The 13,320-nt window shown below is 42.3% G+C and overlaps 1 protein-coding gene across 1 annotated transcript; it reads left to right on the top strand.

The window, feature by feature from the left end:
• Nucleotides 1–2,882: 2,882 nt before the first annotated feature.
• On the top strand, nt 2,883–9,087 carry LOC311146632 (uncharacterized protein; the record flags this gene model as incomplete). Its single annotated transcript, XM_084183162.1, has 4 exons — nt 2,883–3,153; nt 6,069–6,815; nt 7,065–7,835; nt 8,174–9,087. 4 exons carry the CDS (start codon nt 2,883–2,885, stop codon nt 9,085–9,087), a joined length of 2,703 nt encoding a protein of 900 aa, XP_084039288.1.
• Between the last annotated feature and the right edge of the window lie 4,233 nt (nt 9,088–13,320).

Genomic DNA, 13,320 nt, shown 5'->3' with positions numbered 1-13,320 from the left:
AAGACAAAAATGTATGTTACCAATTGAACGACATCTATTGCAGGATAAATCAATGTTAAAATGTACATAACTGGCCATATATGGATGTTACATTTTACTTTATGGGTTGGTTATGTAGGCTTCTTCTAACCCATCGCTTTCTACTACATTTAATAATACGATTAAATTATATCTTTACAAAAATTGATGTAGCAACTACAGATTGACCCTTTAAGTCTATCAAACGTGTGGGAGTTTGAGCACGTCTCCATTAGGCCTATGGATTATGTTTTTTTATCAGCATGAATTAGATTGAGCAATAAAAGCCCCACTTTTATTCCATAGGCTTGGATCCGCATGCAGCAGCTGTTGCAAGAGTGTATTCTTCAGTGGCTGTCCACTGGTTTCAAAAACAATGATTGATAGGCAGCTTAAACTTCTTGAATTCAACCATTATTGGGTTCAAATACACATTTATATTTGTGAACAGCCATCCACAACAACCACAATCCGTAAGGCGCAAATAGCTAGATGAGAGAGCAGCAGTGTGATTCACATCAATGCGCTATGTACAGTCGTGGTGAAAAGTTGAGAATGACACAAGTATTGGTCTTCACAAAGTTTGCTGCTTCAGTGTTTTTAGATATTTTTGTCAGATGTTACTATGGTATACTGAAGTATAATTACAAGCATTCCATAAGTGTCAAAGGCTTTTATTGACAATTACATTAAGTTTATGCAAAGAGTCAATATTTGCAGTGTTGACCCTTCTTTTTCAAGACCTCTGCAATCTGCCCTGGCATGCTGTCAATTAACCTCTGGGCAACATCCTGACTGATGGCAGCCCATGTCAGAATTTGTGGGTTTTTGTTTGTCCACCCGCCTCTTGAGGATTGACCACAAATTCAATGGGATTAAGGTCTGGGGAGTTTCCTGGGCATGGACCCAAAATGTCGATGTTTTGTTCCCCGAGCCACTTAGTTATCACTTTTGCCTTATGGCAAGGTGCTCCATCATGCTGGAAAAGGCATTGTTCATCACCAAACTGTTCTTGGATGGTTGGGAGAAGTTGCTCTCGGAGGATGTGTTACCATTCTTTATTCATGGCTGTGTTCTTCGGCAAAATTGTGAGTGAGCCCACTCCCTTGGCTGAGAAGCAACCCCACACATGAATGGTCTCAGGTTGCTTTACTGTTGGCATGACACAGGACTGATGGTAGCGCTCACCTTGTCTTCTCTGGACAAGCTTTTTTCCGGATGCCTCAAACAATCGGAAAGGGGATTCATCAGAGAAAATGACTTTACCCCAGTCCTCAGCAGTCCAATCCCTGTACCTTTTGCAGAATATCAGTCTGTCCCTGATGTTTTTCCTGGAGAGAAGTGGCTTCTTTGCTGCCCTTCTTGACACTAGGCCATCCTACAAAGGTCTTTGCCTCACTGTGCGTGCAGATGCACTCACACCTGCCTGCTGCCATTCCTGAGCAAGCTCTGCACTGGTGGTGCCCCAATCCCGCAGCTGAATCAACTTTAGGAGACAGTCCTGGCGCTTGCTGGACTTTCTTGGGCACCCTGAAGCCTTCTTCACAACAATTGAACCTCTCTCCTTGAAGTTATTGATGATCCGATAAATGGTTGATTTAGGTGCAATCTTACTAGCAGCAATATCCTTGCCTGTGAAGCCCTTTTTGTGCAAAGCAATGATGACGGCATGTGTTTCCTTGCAGGTAACCATGGTTAACAGAGGAAGAACAATGATTTCAAGAACCACCCTCCTTTTAAAGCTTCCAGTCTGTTATTCTAACTCAATCAGCATGACAGAGTGCTCTCCAGCCTTGTCCTCGACAACACTCTCACCTGTGTTAACGAGAGAATCGCTGACATGATGTCAGCTGGTCCTTTTGTGGCAGGGCTGAAATGTAGTGGAAATGTTTTTGGGGGATTAAGTTCATTTTCATGGCAAAGAGAGACTTTGCAATTAATTGCAATTCATCTGATCACTCTTCATAACATTCTGGAGTATATGCAAATTGCCATCATAAAAACTGAGGCAGCAGACTTTGTGAAAATTAATATTTGTGTCATTTTCAAAACTTTTGACCACGACTGTAGATATCAATAATAAGTGATATCCGTATCGCCGTAGACTAAACCACTCCTGTCATCCTTACCTCCAAGCGTTTAATCAAATTGGATAATCTTTGGATGCTGACAGTAGTCGCACCATTGGAAGACATAGCTTGGACTGTAGCCTACAAAAGCCTATTCCTGCTCTTTTCCCGCGATCCATCAAACACATTTTGTGTGTCATCATAGTGGTCTCTGATTTGTGGTAAGACTTGCTCAAGTGGAACAAACTTAAAATGTGCGGCTTTTTTCATATGCTGATTTCAACGTAATTGAAAAAAAACAGAGAAGTGTCAAAGATTATTTTTTCGCAAACATCCTGAATTTAAAAGTAATCCTCAAAGTAATCATCATTTTTTTCAAAAGTATCTGTAATCAGATTACAATATTTTAGATGGTAACGGATTAGTTACCCGTTTTTTGTAATCCCTTACATTTAACGGATTACATGTAATCCGTTACTCCCCAACCCTGGCGACAATCTAAAGAGGACCCAAACTAATTAAAATAATTTAACGTATTGTAGGAAGGCCATGACTGATCTCACACTCCAGTACAGTAGATGGCAGTGTACGCACCTTAAAAGTTGGATGCGATCCGCAAACCTCAAAGAATAAGAAACTAGCAGCGAAACAGAACTACACGGGCTACATTTTAGCTAGCATTTTTAAACTAAATTATTAGCCCACCAGTAGCATATTAACGTTACTTAGATAGAAAGTTCCAATATTTTGTAGGAGTACGACAGAGCTCTGTTTAGATTTCTTAAACATTTGAAAATGTTGAGCAGTGTTTCTCTACGGGAACAGATCGCTTCCATCATAGAGGTACTTTCTAAAGCTGCCGTTGCAGAAATTAGCAAAGTAGTCGACGATGACATAGTTGTGTTACGTGTGGAAATGTGTCAACGGGAAAATGAAATAAACGTCCTGAAAAAGAATTTACAACAACTTGACAGCGAGCTTCGAAGAGCTCGAGCTCGTGGGATTCAAGCTCGAAGACGCATCCATAATGGTCGATCAGTCGCTGCTGAGAATCTTGGGAGAGAAGGTGGGTACGCTTACGTAGTAGTAGCAACTATTATCAAAAAATAGTTAGCAATCGTTAACTATGCATGTAACATTGGTCAACTAGCAATATCACAATTTTGCAGGTAAACAATGTAGGCTTATTTAATCAGCCTACTCACGTTCACATTGAACCAGAATCTGGGTTTACAGGAGACGTTGAATACGTTGATTCTCCTTAAGCCCAGGACGCAGCCATTCACTAGCTTTTCAAGATTCAAAATTTAAAAATAGGTACGGAACTTACTAAAGAATGTAGTTTAATTTCGTTACGGCCGGTATGTACTTCCAAAAAAGCTCTAAATAAAAAGTTACATGCAACCGAAAAAATGTATTGTCTGGAAATAATTTAAGTATTGTTTTTGACCAAGTGCGCATGCACCTCTTCTGAACCTCCTGCAATATTTGTAATGTAATTAAAATACACTAAATAAAGCCTATCTAGAAATGTACAATCACTGTAAAAACGTACACTATTGTCTACTTACATTAAATATTATTGCGTGTAGCGCCGGTGAAACAGATTGATATCATGTTCATACACTGTTGTAGGGGATAAAACAGAGATCTGTATATAGTGACGAGATGCTCATGTCTCCGGCCTAACAATGGGGGGAGTCGTCCCAAAGGCGGGAAGGCAAGCGATAAGCTTAGGTCAAAATAACACCATGGAAACGAATTGGGCTTATTTTGGACAGGTTTTGGCGAGAGTGAAACCTCATGTTTTAGCACCTCTTCTCTAGCCGCCTCCTCTCTGAATAAAATCTATTACCTCTCCTCCTGCAAAATCAGCGGATCTGTGCGTGGCAGTAATGTGTGATAGGGGTGGCAGGTAGCCAAGTGAGCGTTGGACCAGTTATCGAAATGTTGCTGGTTCGAATCTCTGAGCTGACTGTCGATCAAATCAAACACATGCACCTAATACAACAGGTATTCACCTTACAGTGAAATACTTACTTACAAGCCCTTAACCAACAATGCAGTTTTTAAGAAAAGGGAAAAAAAGTGTTAAGTAAAAAATAGATAAAAAAATAGCAAATAATTAAAGAGCAGCAGTAAAATAACAGTAGGGAGGCTATATACAGGGGGTACTGGTACAGAGTCAATGTGCGGGGGTACAGGTTAGTCGAGGTAAAAGAGGTAATATGTACATGCAGGTAGGGGAAATGTGACTATGCATAGATTATAAACAACGAGTAGCAACAGTGTTAAAAAAAGAAATGGGGGGGAGGGGGGTGAATGAAAATAATCTGGGTAGCCATTTGATTAATTGTTCAGCAGTCTTATGGCTTGGGGGTAGAAGCTTTTAAGGAGCGGTGATGCAACCGGTCAGGATGCTCTCGATGGTGCAGCTGTATAACTTTTTGAGGATCTGGAGACCCATGTCAAATCTTTTCAGTCTCCTGAGAGGGAATAGGCGTATTCGTGCCGTCTTTATGACTGTCTTGGTGTGTTTGGACCATGATAGTTTGTTGGTGATGTGGACACCAAGGAATTTGAAGCTCTCGACCCGCTCCACTACAGCCCCGTCGATGTGAATGGGGGCGTGTTCAGCCCTCCTTTTCCTGTAGTCCATGATCAGCTCCTTTGTCTTGGTCACGTTGAGGAAGAGGTTGTTGTCCTGGCACCACACTGCCAGGTCTCAGACCTCATCCCTATAGGCTGTCTCATCGTTGTCGGTGATCAGGCCTACCACCGTTGTGTCGTCAGCAAACTTAATGATGGTGTTGGAATCGTGCTTGGCCACGCAGTCGTGGGAGAACAGGGAATACAGGAGGGGACTAAGCACGTACCCCTGAGGGGCCCCTATGTTGAGGATCAGCGTGGCGGATGTGTTGTTGCCTACCCTTACCACCTGGGGGGTGGCCCGTCATGAAGTCCAGGATCCAGTTGCAGAGAGAGGTGTTTAGTCCCAGTGTCCTTAGATTAGTGATGAGCTTTGTGGGCGCTATGGTGTTGAACGCTAAGCTGTAATCAATGAACAGCATTCTCACGTAGGTGTTCCTTTTGTCCAGGTGGGAAAGGGCAGTGTGGAATCAAATCAAATATTATTTGTCAACTGCGGCCTTATGAACGTTGACCTGCTTACTCACATCGGCTACGGAGAGCGTGATTACACAGTCGTCCGGAACAGCTAGTGCTCTCATGCATGCTTCAATGTTGCTTGCCTCGAATGCGAGCATAAAAAGCATTTAGCCTGTCTAGTAGGCTCACGTCACTGGGCAGGTCGCGGCTGGGTTTCCCTTTGTAGCCCTTAATAGTTTGCAAGCCCTGCCAGATCCGACGAGCGTCAGAGCCGGTGTAGCAGGATTCAATCTTAGTCCTGTATTGACTCTTTGCCTGTTTGATGGTTCGTCGGAGGGCATAGCAGGATTTCTTTTAAGCGTTCGTGTTAGTGTCCCGCTCCTTGAAAGCGGCAGCTCTCGCCTTTAGCTCGCTGCGGATGTTGCCTGTAATCCATGATTTCTGGTTGGGATATGTACGTACGGTCACTGTGGGGACAGTCTTTGATGCACTGATTGATGAAGCTGGTGACTGAGGTGGTATACTCCTCAATGCCATCAGATGAATCCCGGAACATATTCCAGTCTGTGCTAGCAAAACAGTCCTGTCATTAGCATCCACGTCATCTGACCACTTCTAAATGAATAAACTAAGCCTTGTTTTTTTCACCATACTAACATTATTTAATGAGAATGCAACTAATATCGTAAATTGATAAACAGAAAAATTGCACGGCGCAAAACTATTATATTGGATATCGCGATATTTGTAGTAACATATCATAGAAGCGGTCTCCCCATCGCCCAACCCTAACAGACACTGATCCATTTTGATTATCATAAAAAAAAACAATGAAGGATTTTGATGACATGCAATACTTATTCATTTCCACAGGGCCAGGTAAAAGCGGTACCACTTGTGTAGGGAGGACCTCGCTTGAGAAACTGCAGACTGGGGAAGATGGTAATGAAAAAGATGACGAAGACATTCGACGTGCAGATGAGACTCGGGTGAAGGCTGAGCCAGGAGTGGAGCTGGAACAGGCAGAGCAAACTACAGGGAGAAAAGACAAAGGTCGTCTGGATGCTGAACTGTCAATGTATGACAGAGACAGCCAGCAGTGGATGTCCAGTTCACAAGAAGAAAATGATATGGAGATGAGCAATTCAGAATATTGTAATAGTTCAGGGCAAAACTCCCAGTGTCTCCCTGATCACTCTCCTGTACCTTCTGGAAATTCCGGAAAGGCGGAAGCATCATGCAGCAGTGTTTCGTTTCCAGGGAAACCATATGTTGATGTAAGAGAGGATATGATTTCACAGCTCAGACAGCCACAACATTATTGGCAGTCAGACATACTCAGGAGAACAAGCGACGGCACAGTACAGTCAAACCCAGACCCTAGAAGTGTATTGGGTTTTGGCTCAAATTATAATGCTGCAAGGAGAGCGAGGACCAAGAGATTTTGCCAGGTTAAGAAACACTTCTTTTGCACACTGTGTGGAAAGAGTTTTGAACGTTACGGTCATCTTGAAAGGCATCTGCGAATTCATACGGGTGAGAAACCATACGGCTGTGACATATGCGGAAGATGTTTCAACCAGAAGAGTAGCCTCAAAGGGCATCTGAAGACTCACAGAGGTAAGAGAATAGAATCCCTATGTAAACAGTACATTGGTTATAGATCATAGACGATTCCATGTCTGTGTACCAAATGACACCCTATTCCCTATGTAGAGCTATGGGCTCTGGTTAAAAGTAGTGCTTTATATAGGTAATTGGGTACAATTTGGAACACTCACTAGATAACACCAATATATTGGTTATTATAGGACATAAACTATTCCATGCCTCATTATTTTATTAATTAAATGTAATATTTCCACACAGTATCGATGGACGTACAAGCTAACAACGAGGAGAAGCCTCCCCTGGATAGACGTCAGTCTGAGGAAGAGCAATTCAACACAAAGAATGAAGTGGTCCAAACTGCTCCTGAGATACCTGTGAAGTCGGAGCCAGGGGAGGAGAAGGATGCATCCCAGACACTGAATCATAAAGGAGAAGAACAGACTGCAGGAAGAGCAGAAGAACTGGCTGCTGACTTGTCATTGTGTGAGAGAGAGAGCCAGTCGTGGATGTCCGGCTCACAAGCAGACAATGATATTGAGACAAGCAATTCAGAATATTTCAGCAGTTCAGGTCACAAGTCACAGTGTCTCCCTGACCACTCACCTTTACATGCTGTCCCAGGAATGGTGGAAGCGTCATGCAGCAGTGCTTCATTTCCAGGAAAACCTTATGTTGATGTCAGAGAGGATATGATTTTGCAGCTCAGACAGCAACATTATGGACCTTCAGACACACTCTTGATAGCAAGTGATGGCACAGTACAGTCAAACTCACAGGGCATGGAAGGGGATACACTGAACCATAGGCCTATCTTCTCTAGTTTTCCAAGGAAAGTGAGAACCTTCCAAGAAGTCACCAAGGACAAGAAGTGCTTCATCTGTTCATTCTGTGGGAAAGTTTTTGAGCGGATTGGTCATCTGCAAAGGCACCAGCGAATTCATACGGGTGAGAAACCGTACAGATGTGAAATATGCGGAAGGTGTTTCAACCAGAAGAGCAGCCTCAAAGGGCATCAGAAGACTCACAGAGGTAAGAGACAAAAATAATATTGATGTTTGTCATACTTTTAATACATGAAAAATGTTAACTCTTAAGTGCATAAATCTGTTAATTATTCTATAATGAACTAAGGGTGCATCCTAAATGGCACCCTATTCCCTTTTATAGTGTACTACTTTTGACCATGGCCCATAGGGCTCTGATCAAAGTAGTGCACTACATACAGAATAGGGTGTCATTTGGGACAGATACTAAATGTTTTCCTGGTCTCTTTCAGTGGTTTAGGATGAAGTTTAACAGCTAATGTTGGATTGCCATATTGATGTTATAATCAATGCTAAAATATTTGGGACTCTTGTTTTGTCAAGCAGATGGTGTTGAAATGCTAACGGAACAACCTCAACTTGATGATAAGAAGCCTGATGTCCATCCTAGACCCCCAGAGGAAGAGAGGGCTCAGCCCTCACCTGCTGAAGCACAGCCTAGCTCTGGGGACAGTGAAGACAAGGAGGGGGGAAGTGGGCAGGGGTTAGTAGTGAAAGCAGAGCGAGAGAAGGAGTTTAAAGCCCATACAATCAATCTGTCTGGAGATCAACACCAACAAAGCACAGAGCGACCAGGTTATCAGGACGACCCAGAGTATGTCATGGATGAGAGGGAGAGTCAGCTGTGTAGATCTTTTACAGCAGAGAGGCACAATGATAGCGAGTCTGGATCTGTACATCCAGGTTGCTCCTTCGATGGTACAAAGCAGCAGAATTCCCATCCAGTTTCACCCAGTGTCAAATACAATCACAGTCATTTTGATGAAATGCACCACCACGGGTTCTATACGTCAGCATCTAGAGAGGTGGAACTTGAACAATTGTCTTTTCAGGATGAGAAAGACAAGTTGGAAATGATTGAGAAAGAGCAGTATGCAGGAATGGCTCTACATGCAAGGAACAGCAAGGATGGCAATGGGACAATACTACCCAGGTTTCAGGACCAGGTACCACTACCCGTAGAGGAGGAAACGGCAATGAGAGAGTACATCACAGAACCAAACAGTCAAGAAGGCATTTTATTTGCCCTTGGTATAGACGGTTTTGACAGCACAGACAACACAAGAAATAGATGTTTCATATGCTCCATTTGTGGGAAGAGTTTTGATCGCCATAGTCATTTTGAAAGACACCAGCGCACTCATACTGGTGAGAAGCCCTACAGCTGTGAGATATGTGGAAAGAGTTTCACTCAGAAGAGCAGCCTGAAAGCTCATCAGAGACTTCATACAGGGTAGTTAATCAAAGTCCAGATGGGCCTCATCAAAATGCAATCAATACCAGTGTTGTAAAATTAGTATAGGACATATGGCTGCTATTGGTAACAACTTGGTGTTGTTGCAACAATTTAGAAGTCCAACTAAATTGTGTTAAGACTTCATATGTTTGTTTTAAATGGTTGTTTCCATTACACTTGATTAAAAGGAATATTTGAGTAGTGCTTAGTTTATAACGTTGTCATTATCAGGCGTCTCTCCAGTAATGTATAAAAAGTGTTAAAGAAAACCTTTGAATAATGACATGTTTTTATTTATTTTTTTCTGCATCAAACATATGGATCATTTATCCAAGTTAACCTGTTACATAACCTTTTTTTTTCTGAGAAGACCTTGATGTTAGTTGGGTTGCCTACTACAAATTCAAATTATGGAGTTTTTTTAGTCAAGCTACCAAAAAACACAGGAAAATCGGCCTAGTATGAGTTAAATGTGCTTTCTTTCGGGGGGGGGGTTCTGCTTGTACAGTTGAAGTCGGAAGTTTACATACAGTGTGGGAAAAAAGTATTTGATCCCCTGCTGATTTTGTACGTTTGCCCACTGACAAAGACATGATCAGTCTATAATTTTTATGGTAGGTTTATTTGAACAGTTAGACGGAATAACAACAAAGAAATCCAGAAAAACGCATGTCAAAAATGTGCATTTTAATGAGGGAAATAAGTATTTGACCCCCCTCTCAATCAGAAGGATTTCTGGCTCCCAGGTGTCTTTTATAAAGGTAACGAGCTGAGATTAGGAGCACACTCTTAAAGGGAGTGCTCCTAATCTCTGTTTGTTACCTGTATAAAAGACACCTGTCCACAGAAGCAATCAATCAATCCGATTCCAAACTCTCCACCATGGCCAAGACCAAAGAGCTCTCCAAGGATGTCAGGGACAAGATTGTAGACCTACACAAGGCTGGAATGGGCTACAAGACCATCGCCAAGCAGCTTGGTGAGAAGGTGACAACAGTTGGTGTGATTATTCGCAAATGGAAGAAACACAAAAGAACTGTCAATCTCCTCGGCCTGGGGCTCCATGCAAGATCTCACCTCATGGAGTTGCAATGATCATGAGAACGGTGAGGAATCAGCCCAGAACTACACGGGAGGATCTTGTCAATGATCTCAAGGCAGCTGGGACCATAGTCACCAAGAAAACAATTGGTAACATACTACGCCGTGAAGGACTGAAATCCTGCAGTGCCCGCAAGGTCCCCCTGCTCAAGAAAGCAGATATACAGGGCCGTCTGAAGTTTGCCAATGAACATCTGAATGATTCAGAGGAGAACTGGGTGAAAGTGTTGTGGTCAGATGAGACCAAAATTGAGCTCTTTGGCATCAACTCAACTCGCCGTGTTTGGAGGAGGAGGAATGCTGCCTATGACCCCAAGAACACCATCCCCACCGTCAAACATGGAGGTGGAAACATTATGCTTTGGGGGTGTTTTTCTGCTAAGGGGACAGGACAATTTTACCGCATCAAAGGGACAATGGACGGGGCCATGTACCGTCAAATCTTGGGTGAGAACCTCCTTCCCTCAGCCAGGGCATTGAAAATGGGTCGTGGATGGGTATTCCAGCATGACAATGACCCAAAACACACGGCCAAGGCAACAAAGGAGTGGCTCAAGAAGAAGCACATTAAGGTCCTGGAGTGGCCTAGCCAGTCTCCAGACCTTAATCCCATAGAAAATCTGTGAAATGAGCTGAAGGTTCGAGTTGCCAAATGTCAGCCTCGAAACCTTAATGACTTGGAGAAGATCTGCAAAGAGGAGTGGGACAAAATCCCTCTTGAAATGTGTGCAAACCTGGTGGCCAACTACAAGAAACGTCTGACCTCTGTGATTGCCAACAAGGGTTTTGCCACCAAGTACTAAGTCATGTTTTGCAGAGGGGTCAAATACTTATTTCCCTCATTAAAATGCAAATCAATTTAAAACATTTTTGACATGTGTTTTTCTGGATTCTTCTGCTGTTATTCTGTCTCTCACTGTTCAAATAAACCTACCATTAAAATTATAGACTGATCATGTCTTTGTCAGTGGGCAAACGTACAAAATCAGCAGGGGATCAAATACTTAATTCCCTCACTGTACACCAAATACATTTAAACTCTGTTTTTCACAGTTCCTGACATTTAATCCTAGTAAGAAATCCCTTTCTTAGGTCAGTTCGGATCACCACTTCAATTTAAGAATGTGAAATGTCAAAATAATAGTAGAGTGATTTATTTCAGCTTTTATTTCTTAAATCACATTCCCAGTGGGTCAGAAGTTTACATACACTCAATTTGTATTTTGTACCATTGCCTTTAACGTGTCGGGTAGCCTTCCACAAGCTTCCCACAATAAGTTGGTTTAATTTTGGCCCATTCTTCCTGACAGAGCTGGTGTAACTGAGTCAGGTTTGTAGGCCTCCTTGCTCGCACACGCTTTTTCAGTTCTGCGCACACATTTTCTGTAGGATTGAGGTCAGGGCGTTGTGATGGCCACTCCAATACCTTGACTTTGTTGTCCTTAAGCCATTTTGCCACAACTTTGGAAGTATGCTTGGGGTCATTGTCCATTTGGAAGACCCATTTGCGACCAAGCTTTAACTTCCTGACTGATGTCTTGAGATGTTGCTTCAATATATCCACATAATTTTCCTTCCTCATGATGCCATCTATTTTGTGAAGTGCACCAGTCCCTCCTGCAGCAAAGCACCCCCACAGCATGATGCTGCCACCCCCATGCTTCACGGTTGGGAAGTGTTCTTCGGCTTGCAAGCCACCCCCTTTTTTCCTACAAACATAACGATGGTCATTATGGCCAAACAATTCTATTTTTGTTTCATCAGACCAGAGGACATTTCTCCAAAAAGTATGATCTTTGTCCTCATGTGCCGTTGCAATCCATAGTCTGGCTTTTTATGGTGGTTTTGGAGCAGTGGCTTCTTCCTTGCTGAGCGGCCTTTGAGGTTATGTCAATATAGGACTTGTTTTACTGTGGATATAGATACTTTTGTACCTGTTTCCTCCAGCATCTTCACAAGGTCCTTTGCTGTTGTTCTGGGAGTGATTTGCACTTTTCGCACCAAGGTACGTTTGTCTCTAGGAGACAGAACGCGTCTCCTTCCTGCGTGGTCCCATGGTGTTTATACTTGCGTACTATTGTTTGTACAGATGAACGTGGTAGCTTCAGGCATTTGGAAATTGCTCCCAAGGATGAACCAGACTTTGGATGTCTACAATTTTTTTCTGAGGTCTTGGCAGATTTCTTTGGATTTTCCCATGATGTCAAGCAAAGAGGCACTGAGTTTGAAGGTAGGCCTTGAAATAGATCCCCAAAAAAATGTGTGGAGTGGTTAAAAAACGAGTTTTAATGACTCCAACCTAAGTGTATGTAATCTTCCGACTTCAACTGTATATCTTTTTTTTAATACATGTAAAATTGTGAATGTCTCAATCTTGTGGGATCACTGTCAGTAAAATAAAATGTTTTATAAGAGGATTCCTATTTGGTGTTCACTTTTCTAGTACTTATCTAGTATTTTCACTAACAAAAATTTGACGCGGAAGTAGTTTATTTTGCAGACAGATTTCAATTTTGGTTGATGGGTCCATGGTTGATGTAGCTAGCTTTTAGAATAAAATTCACATTCATAGACTTTTAACATTGACTCGTTTTTTTAACGACCCTCAATGTCGACCTGCATCACCCTTCAGACACAACTAACCTCGATCATGGAGGTTTTAGCCAAAGCAGCAGTGGCAGAACTTATCGCTGACAACTATATTACATTTAGAAATATCTCGGAACCAAAATGAAATGCTGAGGAGAAAATTGCTACTGGTGGAGAATGAACTGAAGATTGGGAGGATTCCATGACAAACTGGTGATACCATATCAAATATTGTGCGCATAACGTTAGCTCCAAAGCGCACAGGTAGCTAGGCCTATTGTTCTTTGTAGATAAGGCTATTCTAAATAATACCTAAGTATTTGTGTTCATGTGTATTAACATATGATATAGAAATATACACTGAACAAAAATATAAATGCAACATGCAACAATTTCAAAGATTTTACTGAGTTACAGTTCATTTAAGGAAATCAGTCAATTGAAATAAATTCATTAGGCCGTAATCTGGATTTCACATGACTGGGAATACAGATATGCATTTGTTGGTCACAGATACCGTAAAAAAAGGTAGGGGCATGGATCA

This window comes from Coregonus lavaretus, assembly GCF_964263955.1.
Source record: "Coregonus lavaretus genome assembly, chromosome: 19".
Classification (NCBI taxonomy): Eukaryota; Metazoa; Chordata; class Actinopteri; order Salmoniformes; family Salmonidae; genus Coregonus; species Coregonus lavaretus.
Note: the sequence above shows the minus strand (reverse complement) of the source record. Positions and strands in the feature narration are given on the sequence as shown.